Source organism: Muscardinus avellanarius (genome assembly GCF_963383645.1).
Source record: "Muscardinus avellanarius genome assembly, chromosome: 5".
Taxonomy (NCBI): Eukaryota; Metazoa; Chordata; class Mammalia; order Rodentia; family Gliridae; genus Muscardinus; species Muscardinus avellanarius.
The window spans coordinates 16,505,919-16,526,652 of NC_137790.1; the positions used below are offsets into that span (position 1 = coordinate 16,505,919).

General features: G+C 38.9%; 1 protein-coding gene across 1 annotated transcript in view; it reads right to left on the bottom strand.

The window, feature by feature from the left end:
• Positions 1–10,585: 10,585 nt before the first annotated feature.
• The window catches only part of MAP3K7CL (MAP3K7 C-terminal like), a gene marked incomplete at both ends in the record, with an annotated part of 45,126 nt that continues 34,977 nt past the window's right edge, over positions 10,586–20,734 (bottom strand). Inside the window, one exon of the mRNA XM_080696349.1 lies at positions 10,586–10,766. Coding sequence (XP_080552475.1) covers positions 10,586–10,766 — 181 coding nt within the window. The remainder of the gene's footprint in view (positions 10,767–20,734) is intronic.

Genomic DNA, 20,734 nt, shown 5'->3' on the forward strand with positions numbered 1-20,734 from the left:
GCCTGGTTTTCCTGATAAGGGGCTGATATGCCCTTGTATCTGCATGTTCGTGATTTCATTCAATCTGTTCACAGGTGGTTGTTATTTGCTATTTAGTAGCACCATTCATCAATTTATCAGTTTGTGCCCGGTGGTTGTGCAGGGTGGATGGTGGTTGTTTCCTGCACAAACAAAGCGTAGAGTCACTCTACTTTGGTACTCATACTCACAGTGAAGTAATTCGTGGCGAACTGCTGCTTCATAAAATGGAGTGACTCAGGCTTAGGCACAGCCTGGGGACTGCTGTTCTGTGCATCATGGAGTAACTGAGCAGGGCGCAGTCTGCTCGCCATGTCCAGATTTCAGATCTGTAATGGGGCTTCACTGCTAAGTCGTCATACGGTTAAAAATCCTGCTTGTAGCGTGTCCATCTTTTCAGCTTGTTGGTCTTTGCTAAAAACTCTCCCCGTTCCCCTGCAGGTCACTTCTCTGTTTTATCCCGCTGCGTGTCCTGGAAGAGTGGCCATATGGGTCAGTGACAAGGCTCCCTTGTCCTCTGCTTCTATTTGGGATGGCCACTGGGAGCCCCCAGGAGAAGATGGTGAGACAGAAGGAGAGGGAGTGAGGTATTTATCTTCCGGCTTCTCCTTACCAACCCTGAGAACTTGCCCCTTCCAAGGGCAAGTTCTTGAAGAAGGTCAGTGGCAGGGACCCTCCCCTACAGACACAGCACACTCCAGTCCCAGAGCTTTCTCCTCCTTTGGTTACCCTTCAAAGCCTAGGGGAATCTTTCCTGAAGCTGCCAGTCCCAATGCAGCCTCTTAGATTTGGCTTCACAGGACTCCCAACTTTGTAAACAGCCCCTTCATTAAGTTCTCCTTTATCCCTTGTTTGAGTGTGTCCCTACCACGACCCCGATTTGTGGAGGATTAGACTGAGATGTGTGGTACATAGAGATGCCCTGTTGGAACCTTAATCCTAAATCTCAAACTTGCACCAGCTTTTGCCAGAAAGCTCTATGTTGGGAGTTTTGGCCTCTGGCTGACAATAAAGAGGTTCTTTGTTTCTCATCTTTGAATCAGCTAAAGATCAACAAATGTCATTCAGTGTGGGCGTCACACAAGATATTATCATCACTGCCACCACTGTTATCATTAACACCCTAAATATTCATGTTTATACTGAAATAGTAGAGTAACAGTTTGGACATGGGGGCCAGGTTATTTAACTGCTATTAACACCCATCTCCATACCAAAAAGAAAAACGTGACTACTTGAGAATTGCCTGCAGACCACAATGACTTGGTGGTGGGTTTCTATTTTTGTCCATCTGTCTTTTGTGGTATTGAGGATTGAACCCAGGGGCATTCTACCCCTGAGCTACACCTCCAGCCCTGGTTTTTTTTTTTTTTTTGGTGGTACTGGGGTTCCTGGAAGCCCTTCTACCTCCGGGCTACACTCCCAGACCTATTTTTACATTTTTATTTGGAAACAGGGTCTCCTAAGCCAGCGCGCGCAGCTGGCTTCGAACCTGCGCGATCCTCCCGTTTCTGCCTCCCAAGCGCGGGGATTACAAGCGTGCGCCACCACGCCCGGCTTTTTTTTTTTTTTTTTTTTAAACAGGGTTTCACTGAGTTCCTCAGGCACTCACTAAATTTCTGAGGCTAGCCTCAAACCTGCAATTTGCTTTTCTCGGCCTCCCAAGTACTGGGATTGCAAGCGTATGTCACTACACCCAGTTTTCCTGCCTGAGAGCTGAGATCTGACCAGTATCTTCATGTGGTTAGTCTCTGGAAATGTTAAATCTTAAGATTTTTGTTGGGCAAACCAGATGTTCTCAGAATATTGAGTGCTGGATGCCATACAATTTAAGTGTAAAACAAAACAAAAAGCATCCCAGTTTTACCAGAACCAATTTCTCTCCTTCTCCCCCTGCCCCCAGTTATATTTTAGTTATCAAATCGCCATCGAATCTATGGCATTTGGGCAACGGCAGGGCCTGTGAGTCACATCCTTAATTACAGGAACCAGGAGGGAAAGTCAGCTTGTCCAGCGTTTACTTCATTTATGAGTCTGCACTTAAGAAGCTGAGGAGGGGACCGTTTCGTGTGTAATTTTACCCCTTCTGACAATCTCTTTATCTTTCCCTTCTCAGGACTCTGACCTGAGAGAAGAGCCACTGCCTAGGCATGTTCTTTAACAGACAGGAAAAAAAAAAAAAAATACTATAGCCGGGCGTGGTGGCGCAGGCTTGTAATCCCCGCGCTTGGGAGGCTGAGACAGGAGGATCGCACAGGTTCGAAGCCAGCCTCAGCTACTGAGTGAGGCTCTCAGCTACTTAGTGAGACCCTGTTTCCAAATAAAGTATAAAAAATAGGTCTGGGAGTATAGCCAGGAGGTAGAAAAGCCTCTGGGTTCCACCCCCAGTACTACACACACACAAAAAAAATTATAGTCATTAGCAATTGCAAATTCTTCCTCTTTTGGTTGTGGAAAAATTTGGTTCCTTCTTGACATACAGTGACTCAGACTTTTTATTTTCCAAATGCTCTTTCTACGTTCCATAGTCCATAGACACCTAATAAAAAGTGTTTTTGAAAACCCAAATCTAAGCCAGGCATGGTGGTGCATGTCTGAAATTCCAGTACCTGTGAGGCTAAGACAGGAGGCAGGCAGGTTCGAGGGCAGCATCGGCAACATAGTAAGACCCTCGACAACTTAGTGAGACCCTGCTTCAAAATAAAAGAAAAAGGCCGGGCGTGGTGGCGCACACTTGGGAGGCGGAGGCAGGAGGATCACGCAGGTTCGAAGCCAGCCTCGCTGGCTTAAGAGACCCTGTTTCCAAATAAAAATATAAAAATAGGTGTCTGGGAGTGTAACCCGAAGGTAGAAGGGTTTCCAGGAACCCCAGTACCACCAAAATAAATAAATAAATAGATAGATAAATAAATAAATAAATAAATAAATAAGGACTGAGGGTGTCGCTCAGAGGTAGAATGTCCCTGGATTCAATTTCCAGTTCCAAACTAATAATATTAATATAAAAAGCCCAACTTTATAGAAAAAAAAACTTTGTTTTCCATCTTATGTGACTCAAGCCACCACCTCGTACACCTTATCGCAATCTCAATAATCAACTCTCAGAAAAGCCTCCCCAGCCGGGCGTGGTGGCGCATGCATATAATCCAAGCAATAAGGAGGCTGAGACTGGAGGATTGCGGTTCGCGGACAGCCTCAGCTACTTAGTGAGGCCCTTGGCAATTCAGTGAGACTCTGTTTCAAAACTGAAAAGACTAAAAAATAGGGCTGGGGGTTGTAGCTTGGAGGTAAAATGCCCCTGGGTTCCATCTCCAATACCGCGAAAGGAAGGAAGGAAGGAAGGAAGGAAGGAAGGAAGGAAGGAAGGCCGGCCGGTCAAGCCTCCCCTTTTATCTATCTGCATTCAGAGCTGCCTGGGAGTGTGCACAGCCATAAAGGAGCATACACATTTCCAGTTTGCAGAGAGCAAAATGAGTGCAGGCAAGGTTAGCACTACTGCAAATTATTAAGTATAAATGGTTTTCTTCCAGGGAGAATTTTTTGCTTCATAACTATGAGGAATAAAAGACTGTATTTCCAGTTCATGAAAGCAGTGTGATAGAAAGGTATCTGGAAAGGTATTCAGGGAAACTTAAGGACCGAGGTCTCAGCTCTGTGAGTTCCTTAATCTCCACTTTTCTATAATCCCATGCTTGCATCTGATGTAATCTGTATTCTCAGCTCTGATTACTATCATTCTGTAAGAATAACAATAATGGGGGAAATGTTATTTTAAGAGCTCTAGTTGTTTAAGAATACCCTGAGCTAGTTGCCTTTGAAATATGAGGCAAGCTGGGCATGGTGGTGCACACTGGTAATCCCAGCATTCAGGAGGTTGAGACCAGAGGACCGCGGTTCACGGACAGCCTCAGTTACTTAGTGAGGCCCTTTGCAACTCAATGAAACCCTGTTTCAAAACAAAGAATAAAAAATAGGGCTGGGAGTATAGCTCAGAGGTACAATGTCCCTGGGTTCCAGCTCCAGAACCACAAAAAAAGAAAAAAATATGAGGCACACATGAGACAATTTTGTAGAAATTTTTATAATAAGAAGAATTATTTGATCCCATCAAAGAAGCTAGTCTGCATTTTATTCTTCCAGAACACTTGATACTGATGAGGGTTTACTTATTCTTGATGAAAAAAAGTATTTGCTTAATGACTCTACAAGGTGCCTAACAATCTTGTCATCTAGCTATCTTGCCATTCATCCATCAGAACATGTATATTGTCAACAACCCTATACTGAACTCTACATAACTTTAAATAAGGTATCTCACAGGAAGTGAAAGTCATATGTTCTCTCTACTATGTGGAAGATAGAATAATGAAGATTCAAGACGGTCTTTAAATAATGGAACTAAAGAGGTGGCCTAGGGTAGGAGAGTGAGGAGATGGAGGATTAATGAGGGAAACACTTCCATTGAAATTATATACAACACCAATCTCAATACCATGTACAGGGGAAGGGAGGAGCGGGGAGGAAGCCCAGAAACATCTCACCAAGTGTTGTGTGCATGCATGCCGCTGTCACTGTCAACTACATCATGATGTGCACCAGTAAAAGTATAAAAAAAGAAAACTCTTAAAACCTGTTATCTGAAACATGTTTAAGATTCTTCAGTAACGTCTCTTTGCTTATAGGATTAAGGCCAAAATGCTCAAGGTCCTACCTTATTCTTCAACTTCATCGTGCACCATAGTCTTCCCGTCTCTTCACACTCAGCTAAATTGGCTTACTTCAAGTCTAAGTGTACCACAGAGCCCTTGCACAGGTTTTCACTGTCAAAGCCTTCTTCATCCGCCTCTTTCTTTGCCTCTGTAGCACTTACTCCTCGATTAAATCTCATCTCATTCTTCATGGCCTAATAGAAGCCATCCCAAACTCCTCATTGCAGTCAGTTTCCCTTTTTTTGTGTGCATTCTTAAATTATATTTTTTTCTGTTTGGACTTACCTCATATATTTGTCATATTGGTATCTATTGCTGCATAACAAATCAACCCCAAAAGTAGTGGCTTAAAACAATAAACATTTGTGTTCTCAAAGTTCAGGCAGTTTAACAGAGTAGCTCTGCCTCACAATCTTTCAAAAGGTTTTGCTCAAGATATCAGCCAGCTGGGTTAATAAATTTTTGTTCATCTTGGGAACTGTATAATAAGCACTTACAACAACATTGCTCTATGGAATTCTCCAAATGAATAGAGTAGACAGAGGAAGGGACAATTCTTGTGTGTGTGTGTGTGTGTGTGTGTGTGTGTGTGTGTGTGCGCGCGCGCGCATGTGTGGTACTAGGGATGGAACCCATGGGCCTCCTAACTCTGGGCTACACCCCTAGGCCTATTTTTATATTTAATTTGGAAACAGGGTCTCACAAAGTTGCTGAGATCCTAACTAAGCTGCTGAGGCTGGCTTAGAACCTGCGATCCTCCTGTCTCAGCCTCCAAAGTACTAGGATTACAAGTGTGCACCACCACATCCAGCAGGACAATTCTTGAACCATAAAATTTGATAGGGTTCCAATTACATAAAAATTATACGAATTTTTTTGCCGGCCATAGTAGCGCACGCTAGTAATCCCCGTGCTTGGGAGGTGGTGACAGGAGGATCGCGCAGGTTCAAAGCCAGTCTTGCTGGCTTAAGAGACCCTGTTTCCAAATAAAAATATAAAATAGGTCTGGGAGTATAGCCCGGAGGTAGAACGTTTCCAGGAACCCCAGTACCACCAAAAAAAAATTATACCAATTTTTGATGAAAATATCAGGTAATCAATATACTTTGGTGAAGAAAACTTAATAGGCTTATTTATGTTTGTTCCATCTGCCCAGTGATACTCATATCTGTAATGGAAAGATAAAAAGCACATAGAATATCAGTATACAATTATATAAAATGCACCTATTTTTATATTATAGATTATGTGTCATTAAAATATATATAAACATATTTTAAACAATCTGTTACTCCAAATAAAGATGTTGTGTTATTATTTTTCAAAAAAATGTCAGCCAAGCTATAGCCACTTGATGTCTTGCCCAAAGTAGGAGAATCTGCTTCCAAATTCACTTGTGTGGCTGTTGGTCAAAGGCCAACACCTGCAGGCCTCTCCATCACACTGCTTGAGTGTCCTCACAACATGGCAGCTCGTTCATGACAGAGCTACTGACCCAAGAGAGAGCAGGTAAGTAGGAAGCTTCAACATCTTCTTTGACCTGGTCTTACGAGTCACATGCTGTCTCTTCTGCTGGCCTTACAAACATTGTTCAAGACTGATTGACACTAAAGGAGAAAGAAATGAATCTCCACCTTTCAAGAAAATTTTTAGATATATTTTAAAACTACCCCAGGTAGGTATTAAGAAAAATTTCTTCTTACCAGCTTTAGAGTTCCTTGGGAACAGAACCCCTCTTTTTCCTCTTCTCCCTTGTATCCTGTCTCCATGCAGGAAGCCTGGTGAACGTAGATATTCAATAAATATGAACAAGTGAACAAACAAATAAAACTTTGTATTTGAATCCGAGATCTGGGGAACTTTGTCCAAATTATGTAAACTTAGCTCCTGTTTTGGAGAAATAAAGATAATTATAGCCAACTGATAGGTTGTAATAAGATTCAATAATACCTCCTGTGCCTAGTGCGTGGTCAAGTCTGGCCCAGAAGGAGCATGTTGAAAGTGATTTTTCTTCATCTTCCATGATTAAATCATACATGCAATGCATTCCAAGTCATGTGAGTTAGACTTCTTAGGTATTTCCCATCCGCTCCATCTTAGTTGCTACCACTTCAAGACTCTTGCACAGTCCTTTCTATTCACTTCTAAGGACCGCCCAGGCTTCTAGTCTCTATTTAGTACAGCATATCCCACACACTGCAAGCACATTAGTTATCTCTAAGTTTTTATGTCCTTCATTTTTACAACCTGTATTGCTGTTGCTCTGCCCTGCACTTGGTAAGTATATTATAAGTTTGCGGTAAAATGAATTTGGAAGTCCAAGTCCCTTTCAGTTCTTTTTCTGTTCTGAATTAATAATACAGCCAAGGCCAAATAATAGGATGACATAACGAAACATACTCTGCCAATACCAATAATTAGAATCTGACTGCTGGCCACACATGATGACATTCTTTTCATGCCTATGCAAAGCAAGTGGCCCACAAACAGCAGATTCTTTAGTAGAGTAACTGCAAACTATAACGTGAGTTATATTTTCCTATAATTCTGGCTCTGAAGCAAGTGCCTTCACCCTAAGGACATCTGTGCTTATTTTTAATGCTCTATAACATTATCGTTATTGCTCATAGTAAGAACATTATAAATATGTTTGAAGATAGAAAATTGTTTTGATGGGGTGCTGGGGATCAACCCCAGGTTCTTACACATGCTAGGCAAACACTCTACTCCTAAGTTATCGTCCCAGCCCTGAAAAACATTTTTAAAACAATATTTTAAATGATCTGTCATACAGAAAATGTACATTAGTAAATAAAATTGGAGAAAATTTTTCAAATGAATGAATAGAAGAAATTCAGCTCGTAGATTTCTCTGATTTGCCATAAAATGATGATAGTTTCATGTTTTAATAAATAAAAATCTACTGAAAACATCCATACTTGTGGAAATGCTTGCTTTTGAGTGACAAGTGCGTGTCTTTTGGAAACTTGTAAAATTTTAGGCAGAGACTAGCAAAGACATGAAACTATTTACCTAGTGCCTCAGTGTAATACTCGGGGTATTCAAATAATTTTATTGTGTCAAATTACTTTCATTGTGGAAGGGCAAAGAGATTTTAGACTTGTATCACCTTATCCCTCATTTTCTACAAAGAATTATAACTGCTGGAGTTTTATAAATGTACTCAATCTTCTCTAGAAAAACAATGACCAAAATGAATGATGTAAAGCATAAGCAGGTTGTAGGTAGCTCAGTAGAAGAGGAATCATTTAGTATGCATGAGGCCCTGGGTTCAATTCCCAGCATTACCTAAATGAATAAGTATAGGTAAGTTACTCTTCTTTGTTTCATTCTATTAACCCTGGGTTTATATAAATGTAGTGAATAATATTTCCTCTATGTTTATATATTTATATTTAAAAAGAAAATAAGAGAAAGTTCTGCCAGAATGAAAGGGACTTACCTTTGGTCAAATATTAAAGCAATCTGGGTGTGGTGGTACACACTTGCAACTTGTAGCTTGTACTTGGGAGGCCGAGACAAGAAGATTGCGGGTCTGCGGTCAGCCTCAGCTACTTAGTATGGCCCTCTGTAACTTAGTGAGACCCTGTTTCAAAATAAAAAGAATAAAATAGACTGGAAATGTGGCTTGGAAGTGGAATATCCCTCCACCTCCGACTTGTGTGGTCCATCCCCTAGTACCCCCACACACAAACACCTTAAATATATTAAATATATTTATTTATATTAAAGCAGAGGAAGAGTAAATGGGCTAAAATCACAGTAAAACTTTAACACACACTGGTAATCCTAGTACTTGGGAGGCTGAGACAGGAGGATCGCAGGTTTGAGGCGAGCCTCAGCTACTTTGTGAAACCCTCCACAACTTAGTGAGGCCCTATTTCAAAATAAAGAATATAAAATAGGGCTGGAGGTGTATCTCAGAGGTAGAATGCCCCTGGGTTCAACCTCTAGTACCACAAAATATAAAAATATAAAAAATATAAAAATATAAAAGTAAACCTTTAATATCTGCAGAAAAGCTTTATTTTACAAATGAGGATAGTGAGAATCAAGATGCTGAAGGGCAAGCCGGGCGTGGTGGCGCACGCTTGTAATCCCCGCGCTTGGGAGGCTGAGACAGGAGGATCACACGAGTTCAAAGCCAGCCTCAGCTACTTAGTAAGGCTTTCAGCAACTTAGTGAGACCCTGTATCCAAATAAAATATATTTTTAAAAGGTCTGGGAGTATAGCCCGGAGGTAGAAAGCCTCTGGGTTCCACCCTCAATACCACCAAAAAAAAAAAAAAAAAAAAGATGCTGAAGGGCCTCAGGGACTCTACACCACATGGCAAGAAACCTGTGGATCTCAAGCATGCTTCCCCTTGGCATCACCCAAACTGCCCAGCGATTGGTCTGCCCTGGGTACATCCATGCTGCTGCTTTTGACGTGTCGGGACAGACAATTCTTCATTAGGGGAGACGGTGCTGTGCATTGTATGATGTTTCGCAGCATCCCTGGTCTCCACCTTGCAGAAGCCTAAAGCATCATCACCTATGACAACAACAAAAGAAAATGTCCCCAGACATTGCCACATGTCCCCTGCAGATAAAATCACTCCCAGTGGAGAACCGCTGCTCTATCCAAGGCCATTTTATTATTTAATGAGCTATTCTTTATGTTCAGTAGACAAATACCTCCAGGCACAAAGGCATCATGATCAATGGGGCTCTGAGTTATTTCTATGAGAAATCATAGTCTTTCCAAGAAAAGGGATTTCACATATTTTTTAGCACATACATCTAAGAGTGAATCCTAACCAGGGTTAGGCGATACCAACTTTCAGCATGAAGGGGGTTAAGAAAAGAGCAAAAGACCATCTGGCAGTTTTAATCCATGTTTAATGAAAAAGAAATTACATGAATAGAAATGGACACATAACAAATATCAGTTTGGGAAAATATGGTGATAGCTAGAACAAGGGGAAAATCATTTTAATTCTGAATTTACTCACATAACCCTATACACTATTACTGATTTAGACATCTCTTTAAATCCAAAATAGCTATCATTTCATTGATGATGTCTTCATGGGAACTCACTAAAAGAATGTCTATACCATATGTTTCCATTTCCCCTATCTCCCCCAGAGCACACGCAAGCTAAGGCTGAGATGTTGACAGTGTCTTAATACAAAGCAAAGAAAATGTAGCCTTTTCTGTTTCTTTATTACAACAGCAAGTCAGCACTGGCAAGGGAACTTTTGGCACAGATTCCTGCTAGTATTTTCAAGAGCGAGCTTTTATGCTATGCAACCATTTGTTCTTAGGAAAATCAATCATCGGGGGATTATATCTGACTCTGGTGAATGTAAATATATGTAGAGAAGTTTTCATCAGTTTATATTTGAGCAGACTTAAAATATGAAAGGTGTGATATTTCAAACGTTGTGGGACTACAGTGAGCATCTTTACTGGTTTGGTTCATAGCTCATGATCCTTTTCAGTGTGGGTCAGTATTCTATCATCATTATCATCTTCTATCCTGGTGTATGATACGATCGTATCTCCCGTATCTCCTTATATAAGACAAAATATATATCTATGTCTTTGGAAAAGAATTCCGATCTCTGAAAACATACACTGTTGATAGCTTTGCATTAACAATCTCGCTTAAAATAAAATATCCCTTCTCTCAAGCTAGAAAAGTTGGCAAGCATTAAACTCATTCTAGACATTTGCCATGTGGGTAATAAAGAGAAGCAATAGATTTTATTTGCTCTCTCTTTCAACTAAAAACATACTGGCCAGTGCAGAGCAGTCACCAACCTCTTGTGCTCACATTTAATAATTTCATGTTAGGATGAGCCCTGCCTCTTCTGGTACTGTATTCTAAGTTTTTCCAGTTGTTCCACGCATTGGGACTGGGCCAACTTCAGTGTCTGGTTCTCCTCTGTCAGAGCCTCAAATTCCCGAACCAGCTGAGCAGCGTCCACTTTCTCCTTCTCTGCCTGGTCCAGCTTGGCAATGAGCTCCTTTCTAAAGATGTGGGGGACAGGGCCGGAAGAAGCATGACATTCAATGCAAACGACAGGAATGATTCCACGATAACTCAATGGAAGCAGAATGTTTCATCCTCCTCTTCTAAATATTTACCCATCTCTACTTGCCTCCAATGACTGATTTTTCTAGTTTCAAATGCTTTAGATCCCTTCATTTTATTCTAGCACCTCTACTAGATGTATCCAAAATACTAAATATACAGCAAGGTGTTGTGGGTGACACAACTGGAATCCTAGAATCCCAGTACTTGGGAAGCTGAGATAAGAGGATTGCAAGTTCAAAGATAGCACATACTGGCTTACCGAGACCCTGAACAAAATAAAAACTAAAAAGGACTAGGGTGTGTAACTTAGAGGAGAATATCCCTGAGTTTAATCCCTAATACTACACACACACACACACACACACACACACACACACACACACACCATACACACACAAAACACACACGCACACAGAAATATTAAAATACACAAAAAGCACTCACACACATAAACTCGTACAAAGAAATATTAAACATACACAAGCCTACAGGTATTTCAGTGGTCCTAAACACTGATCTTTTTAAGAATATAACCAATTGTCAAACTTGTAACTAATTTAAAAAATTATAATTTTGTATAATTTAAGGAACTGCCTGATGTCTTATAAGGAAAACTAGCTTACCTCATACTGAATCTTTGTTCTCCAAATACAGTGGTTATCTTTCTTTGTTTCCTATATCTGAATTTAACAAACCTTCACCAGACTTCTTTGAACTAAAAGAAAAAATCCCAACCCCTTTATTGCAAGTACTATTTTTTATGTCTTACTCTCATCCTTCCATTTATAGAGTCATCCATCAGTATCCTTAGGAAATTGGTCCCAGGCCCCATCTATGGATACCAAAATCTGCTGATGCTCAAGCCCCTTAAGTAAAATGATTATAATATTGAAGGTAATCTACATGCATCTTTCTGTGTCCATTAAATCATTTCTAGTCTATAAAGCCTAATACAAAGTGTATGCTATATAAATAGTTGTTAAACTGTATTGTTTAGAGCAAAATGACAAGAAAAACCACTTAAGTATAGAGCCTGGGTCCACCTGTCCACATTGCTTGGATCCACTGGTGTGGAACTATGGACAGGAAATTGGTGTGAAACTTAGGATGGAAGAAGCAGGGTGAGGGCACTGGAGGGAGCTTTCAGAGACAATGCCTTAAACAAATTCAGTTCTTAGTAAATATTTGTAAATAATTCATTGACGTAAGCATGCCTAATAAGTAGCTATCCCAGTCCAAGTTTAGATTTAATGAACATGGGACCTAAAAGGATGCCAGCACCACGCCCCTTAAGTGAGTCAGCTCCTCCTAACCTAGACTAGATCCAACTGAATTATCCTGTCTCACACTCCTTCTTTCTCTGCCAGGGGAAGAAGAGTTGGGAAATGTTCTTCAGATACATAGTTTTCTACATGGATTTCCTTAAGGAAACTTTCCTTTGCTGCTCATGTTAACATCAGATAATTTTAAGTAGTGTCCAGGCAAAGTTTCATTTAAAGTTTTTTTATTTATTTAATATACATTTTTAAACATAAACCAATCCATCGATTCTATGATTTCAAAAATCCTGTGGTCTAAGAGGATGCTAATTTTTAAAGCTATATAAATATGATTTAAAGAAAATTACTAAGTAAATAATAGTACAGATATGGGATATTTCATAAAAGTTATACCCAAATTACCAAAGCTAGGGACACACTGATGCTAGTCTCAGTCCCGAGCTTTAATCATTTTTGGCACACATACACACACATGCACACACACACACACACCCTCTGAGGCCTGTAGATTTCTTCTCAAGAAATAATGTTAAACTGTTTAAACTAGCAACAGCCTGGCCTTTGTGTAACACCTGCAAATACTCTCTTCCTTACATATGATTTCTCTTCTTTTAAGAATTATTTTTTTATAAATTAATACTTTTCCAAGGAAATAATCACTAGGGAAAAACATCTGGAATAACAGAATTTTTACTTTAATTTACAATGATATTCAAACTATTTATTAGTTTGGTTCTTTTTTATTGAGAGGGCAAGAAGTATTACAGACACACACTGCCACATCTGACTCTCTACTAAATTTGATTTCATATGGAAGAGAGATAATTTTCGTTATGGTTTGAATTAGATAAACAATTCATAATGTATTTCCACGTGATTTTTCAAAGCATCTTTTCTTCCTTTTGCTCTGATTAGATAGATACTGATCTGATAGCACATAATATGAAAAAAGGGAAAAAAAGGATATATTCCTGACAGAGTAATACTCAAGAACATATTGCAAATAAAACCCAGGGCCACTGGGAGCAAAGAAGGTTTCCTGATCACAGATCCAACCTATGCTGTTCCAATAATTCAGAACTAGAAAATAACCTGGCCACCCAGTACTGGGGAGGCTGAGACAGGAGAATGGCAGATTCACGGCCAGCCTCAGCTACTTACTGAGGCCCTCTGCAACTTAGCGAGACCCTGTTTCAAAGTAAAGAATAAAAAAATAGCTTGGAGGTGTAGCTTGGAAGTAGAATGCCCCTGGGTTCAATCCCCAGTACCACAAAAAAAAAAAAAGAAAAGAAAAGAAAAGAAAAGAAAAGGAAAGAAAAGAAAAGAAAAGAAAAGAAAAGAAAAGAAAAGAACCTGACCAGACCATATCATTATTTGTCTCTCCAAACATTTTTAATTGTATAAGACTATTAGTTCAAATCTTTGGATACAAACCAGGACTATTTCAACATATGTGGATTAATTCATAAATCATATATGTGCTATTATATATAATATAAAGCCTACCCAAATACTTACATACTCATACTTAAAATAGTGAGTAACAGGATAAGGTTGAATGCTAAAATTAGTAGGTACAAGTCTGATGAGGAACAAGATATTTATATATACTCAAAGCATATTCTGACAAATTGTTAATTGTAAATGGCTAAAAGTGTGGAGAAAGCTGGACGGCCACTTCAACCAAGTGATCAAAGTTGGCGTTACCACCGAGGAGATCAACAGATGTCGTTTGCACTAGGAGGGCAAGGCAACATTTCTGGGGTACTTCTGTCAAAAGCATGTAACTTAAACTTAATCATAAGCACCACCAGACAATATTGCACTGAGAGAAATTATGTAGAACTGTCACCTTATATTGTCAAAAATGTTATAAAATGTCCCATATTTAAAGAAACCAGAAGGAAATGACAACCAAATGTCATGTGCAATTCTGAACTGAAAAAAAAAAAAATCCCTGAAAGGATGGATCCGATTTGAATATGGACTGTGAATTACGCAACAGTACTAGTTCCGTGCTAAACTTCTTGATTTTAATTATTATTCAATGGTTAAATAAGAGAATACCCTTGTTTTTAGAAAACACTCACCAAAGTATTTAGGTCAATGGAGCGGGATGGCGTACATACATAAACATATGTACACACAAGCATACATATTATATATTACATATTATGTGTATATGTTATAACATATTATATATTAATAAGGGAGAAGGAAACCCCAGTAGTGTTAAGGGAAGAAAATAAAGCATGACTAGAGAAATTTTAAATAATAGGTAAATTTAATAAAGGATATATGGGAGTTCTTTATACTATTTTTATAACTTTTCTGTAAAATGGAAACCATCAAAATAAAGTTATCTTGGAAAAAGGACAAAAAGTGAATCCAAATGGGAGTTCCAGTAATGTCTTTCTATACTAAATAGATTACCCTGTGAGCCCAATTTGGTGCCCCTGAGCAAAACCAGGCACTAGAAAAGAAACACTCAGTCACAGCCAATGGGCAGATACTTTGGACCATCGGTGTGCACATACACAAAGTCCCTTGGGCTCTTGCTGAACCTGTTTACATGGAACAAGATATCAGTAAATACCTGTTCAATGAATAGATAAAGAAAAAATACCTTAGAGAAAAATAATTTATATTTTAAAGGGGAGGAAACAAAACTCCAAGTGTTCTATTTAATTTTTAAAAGTTACAGAGTTAAGCCGGGCGTGGTGGCACACGCTTGTAATCCCCGCGCTTGGGAGGCAGAGACAGGAGGATCGCGCAGGTTCGACGCCAGCTGGCTTAAGAGACCCTATTTCCAAATAAAAAAGTATAAAAATAGGTGTCTGGGAGTGTAGCCCGGAGGTAGAAGGGCTTCCAGGAACCCCAGTACCACCAAAAAAAAAAAAAAAAAAAAAAAAAGTTACAGAGTTAATAAGAAAAATAAATCAATCCTACTCTTCTGTTTAAATAGTTACAGCTGTGTGCCCTGGAGCTGTTTAAAGCAGCAAAAGTCAATAATTAAATATTGATTAATAAATGCCATCCTGTAACCATCTCAAAAAATTAATTAGTAAAACCTATATAAGTAAAAATTTAAAAAAACAATAAAGACATCCTGTAAGGGCTCTGCCTACCAGATCATCTCTTCCTGTTCTTTCTCCCTTTCAAATTTCCCGTGTCATAAAAATAATTTAGGTAGAAACAGAGATTTTCTTCCAAATCATGATCTCAGACTGCGTAGTACTATTTTTCTGACTCCTTATCTGACTTCATTTAAAACTTCTGAAGCTATCTATTATTGGTTTTGACTAGTAGAAATAACAAATCACAAAATTATCAATTTTATAATGACAAAGAATAGTTCAGATTGTCTCTATCTTCCTACACTGGAGATTGTCAATAATAATATCTTCTTTACTGGAACCAAGAAGACTCAATTGATAGGTTCCTAAATTAGTTTTGGGTACTTGATAAGTAATTTTACAGATCTCTAATGAAAACTGTCAAAATGTCTGTTGTCTCCTGTCTGGGACCTATTTATATAGACATATTTATGCTCACCCACTAGCAATTCATAATTATATCCTGGCACGTGAAGGTACAGATACTATCTCATAAATCGATGATCCTAACAACAAATCAATGTTTCTAATTGGCTAGAATGTGGTCCTACCTCCCAGTTGCTGGTTACCATTTCTATAATTCTCTTTACTATTATGCAAAATGAAGTAGAGGGCCATAGGTATAGGAATCTTATTTCTGGAGTTGATAACCTATAACTTAGCTTTCCACTGGAAGTAGCTCAATACGTCAAAGGCTATAACCTTATGGTCCATCATAGATCATTTGCCACCTTTACCTTGAGCTACATGCCTGGAAAGGTCGTTAGTGGCTGAGACAAATGGTGGAAGGGACAGTCCAACTGCATTAGTAAATAAAATTTTAAAATGTCATGGAAACTAATTTCCAAATTAAGGAGATTCTTTGTTACAGGAAATCGAGACATGGATTCCTCATTGGGATAAAATACTTCTCTGTTCTGGAGAGACTGCTTCCGTGGTTCTTGGCACTTTCAAACTGAGAATGTTTAATATAAAAAGGCAAAATTATAGACAGATTGGCCTCAGTGAGATGTACAGTTTGGGGTAGTAATGTAATAAAATAACATCTTCCTCACAGGATAAATTTTATTTGAAATTAGGAATTTGGAATGCATGCACTGCTGGTGCTTCTTGGAGATGGATACCCAAGTACAAGAATATACACATCAGAGAAAAAGTAGATGGCAAAAAGAATTAAAAGTCTACCTTCGTTTGATGCAGATGGAGGAAAAATAAACATTATTAAATTCCCAAATGCTCAGCCTAAACAATGGTGTTGGTGCTCACAAATGAATAATGCATAAAAAAATAATCTAATGTCTTTTGGAAGCCAGAGAACAGCTTTGAACCCTCACAGGAGAAAATGAGACTCACTCTAAAGCTGGGTTTGTCAACATTGCACAATTGACATTTGGGGCCAGAAACTTGGGGGTGAGGGGATTGCCCTATAAACTGGTGTTAGAAGAGGGTTAGCAGTATCTTTGGCTTCTATTCACTAAGTGCCAGTACCACCCCTCCCAAGTCATTACAACCCCAAACATTTCTAGATACTACCAATGTCACATACCTCCCAGTTGCTGGTTACCATTTCTATAATGGTAACCATTATAGAACTTACAGAATTATAACCATTATAACTGCCCTGTTATGAACCACTACTCCAAAGGAAATGGAGACTCCGGCTCTCACCCTGAAGAATCAACCTGAGATAGCGATACATGACAGTAAGATGTTTCTACACTGTTTCCCCAGAGATTGGATTGGAGCCTTCTCCCATAATAAGGGAAGCTACTTAAAAACCCTCTCACCAAGGAGATGTAAATGTTCTGTTCCTTTCAATAGGGTTTCAGGCAGACAATTAGGTAGAGAAGTATCTAGAAATGAGATTCCAGTTAAAACTGGACAACATGTAATTAGATGGCATAAAGAGTCATTGTGGCTTACTACGTACTACCCAGGTGTTTATGGCTAGGGACATTAAGGAAAAGTATTATCCGACAACTTGATGAAGTCTGGGATATTGGGGCTTCACACATAACTAATTACTAAAATTAAAGAAGCTCCTTGATGGGCATGGTGGTGCATACCTGTAATCCCATTACTTAGGAGGCTGCGACAGGAGGATCCAGGTTTGTGGTCAGCCTCAGCTACTTAGTGAAGCCCTCTGCAACTTAGTGAAACCCTTTAAAAAAAGAATAAAAAAAAAACTGGCTGGGGATGTAGCTCAGAGATAGACTGCTCCTGGGTTCAATCCCCAGTACCAAAAAATAAGTAGATAAAAGTATCTTCATTCTGGCTAGCCACATTAGTCCTGTGATGCACACCTCCACTGCTAGGAAATGAGCTCAAATCCTAAACTTGCCTGGTGTGATGGCACACGTTTGTCATCCCAGCATTTGTGAAGCTGAGACAGGAGGATCAAGGTTCGAAGACAGCCTCAGCTACTTAGTGAGGCCCTTTGCAACTCAGTGAGACCCTGTTTCAAAATAAAATATACAAAATAGGGCTGGGGTGTAGAATGCACCTTGGTTCCATCCCCAGCACCAAAAAAAAAAAAAATCCTAAACTTTACCTACCAGGCAATTTATCCAGGTCTGACATCACAGAAAAGAGAGGACAGGCTCTCTCTCTCTCTCTCTCTCTCTCTCTCTCTCTCTCTCTCTCTCTCTCTCTCTCTCACACACACACACACACACACATTCTAAGTCAATCATCTAAACACCAAATATGTAGATCATACAAGTGGTTTCTCCATTGAACAAGATAAAAGCCATAAAATATGTATATCTCACATTCATGAATTTCCATTACATACTCAAAAAGTTATATGTGTTGTGTTGTTTATAATATTTACTGAAAAAATGCTATAATATATGGAATTATAGGGAAATATCTATTAGCATGCAAAAAGGCCGAGAAAGAAATAGGTTAAAATGATAGCAGGGATTACAAGCGTGCGCCACCACGCCCGGCTCCATTTTATTTTTTATTTTGAAGCACAGCCTCATTAAATCGCTGAGGACCTTGCTAAATTGTTGAGGCTGGCCTTGAACCTATAATCCTTCTGTCTCAGCCTCCCAAAAAGTGGGATTACAGGCACACAGCTCCAAGACTTTTATTCTTCTTTTTTTTTTTATAACAGTGAAATACTAATTTCTGGTGGCTGAATAAAATTTAAGAGATATATGTTTTGACTCTAAAAGCAAGATTTGGTTCTCAGTGTTTTCACACTGGGCATTCCCTTTTCAAACAAATAATCCTCTGAAGTAAAACAAATAAAACAGATGGAATTGGGTCTTCTTTGTTTGACCCCAGAACAGAGCACTGCCTGACTTCCTCCCATTCATTCCCAGTCTTTCAGAGAAATTTCCAGAATACAGTTTAAAAATCTCTGTTTGGGAGAATATAAAAAAAAAATCTCCTGTTGGCAATTTCATAAAACTTTAAATATCATCTCTAAAATTAAACAAAAACAAAAATCAAGATAAATGTAGACTATACTTTAACCAGATATATATGGCCCCCATCCTGATATGTTCCCCTAGATGGCTCTGCCATGAAAACCCCCTTTTAATTTTTTTTGACTCATTGAGATTGTGTAACATTTTAACTCAATAATAAAAAGAGAGAAACCCCACTTAAAAATGGGCAAAGGATCTGAACAGACATTTCTCCAAAAACAAAACAAAACAAAAAACATAGAAATGGCCACTCAGCCCATGAAAGGCACCACAATTTCATTAGCCATCAGGGAAATGTGAATCAAAGCCACAGTGAGACGTCTTTTTATATCCGCTAGGATGGCTAGATACAAAAGACTAAGCACTGGCAAAGATGTGGGGATGCAGGAACCCTGATACACTGCTGATGCGGACAGAAATGGCCCCAGCCTTTGAAATCAGTGTGGCAGTTACTCAAAATTTTAGGCACTGAGTTATCATAAGGTCAGCATTTGGGAATATGTCCATTGTATAAATGTGAATATACCATCCTGGGTACTCTGTATTGGGAGGGAGGGAAGTGGGGATGTGGGGGGGCACTAAGTGCTGTGTACATATATATCATTACCAATATGATTTACACTATGATGTGAATCTATAATGCACCAATAAAAGCACAAAAAATCGTATGGTCACATGAAAACTTGTATATAAATGTTAAAAGCAACATCATTCAGAATAGCCTCAAAATGCAAACAACTTAAGTGTCTGTTGACTAATGAAAAAGGATAAATAAAATGTACATCTATACAGTCAAAAAGAATGAAATACTGATGCACGACACACCATGGATAAAATGGGAAAGCGTTATACTAAGTGAACAAAGCTAATAAGAAAATGTCACATATTCTATGATTCTATTTCTATGAAATGTCCAGGTTCAAACCCATAAAAACAGAAAATATATTAGTATTTACCAATTGCCAGGAGTAGGAGCCAATAGGGAGAAACAGCTCAAGGGTGTAAGATTTCTTTGGCAATGATGAAAATGTTCTAAAATTGTGACAGTAGCTGCACAACCCTGAAAACCACTGAAATGTTAAACAAACAATTAACAACAACAACAATAACACACACACACACACACACACACACACACACACACACACACCACATTCTGTTTTTGAGGTACTGAGGATTGAACCCAGGCACATTTCACCTCTGAGCTATACCCCCAGCCCTAGTTTTTATTCTTTATTTTGAAACAGGGTCTCACTAAGTGGAGGATGGCCTCACTAAGTAGCTGAGGCTGGCCACAAATTTGTGCTCCACCTGTCTCAGCCTCCCACGTACTGGGATTACATGAGTGCACCACCACCCCTGGCTCATATCACATTCTTCACCCTGACTTCTAAGAGAGTCTCTCTCTCTCTCTCTCTCTCTCTCTCTCTCTCTCTCTCTCTCTCTCTCTCTCTCTCTCTCTCTCATACACACACACACACAAACACACACACACACATACACACACACACACATTCTAAGTCAATCATCTAAACACCAAATATGTAGATCATACAAGTGGTTTCTCCATTGAACAAGATAAAAGCCGTAAAATATGTATATCTCACATTCATGAATTTCCATTACATACTCAAAAAGTTATATGTGTTGTGTTGTTTATAATATTTACTGAAAAAATGCTATAATATATGGAATTATAGGGAAATATCTACTAGCATGCAAAAAGGCTGAGAAAGAAATAGGTTAAAATGATAGCAGGAGTTCAAAGATATTAGGATTCTAGGTAATGTTTTAATTTCAAAAAAGTTCTCATTTTTTTAACAGTGAAAAGAAAAAAAAATGTTTCATTGGTCATAAGCCAGAAATGAATCTTTAAGCTGGATTCATAGCGTGGAGGCTTTATGATCCTAGACAGTGTTTGACTTCTTTATGAATCCAATAACATGAATAAAAATAATAGTTACATCAACTCTTCTCAAGGCTCCTCTGAAAAGTCTCCTAAACTTGATCCAGGGAGACCTCCTCTGGAGAGGAGAGAGAAGTTCAGTCTAAAGTTCAAACTTTA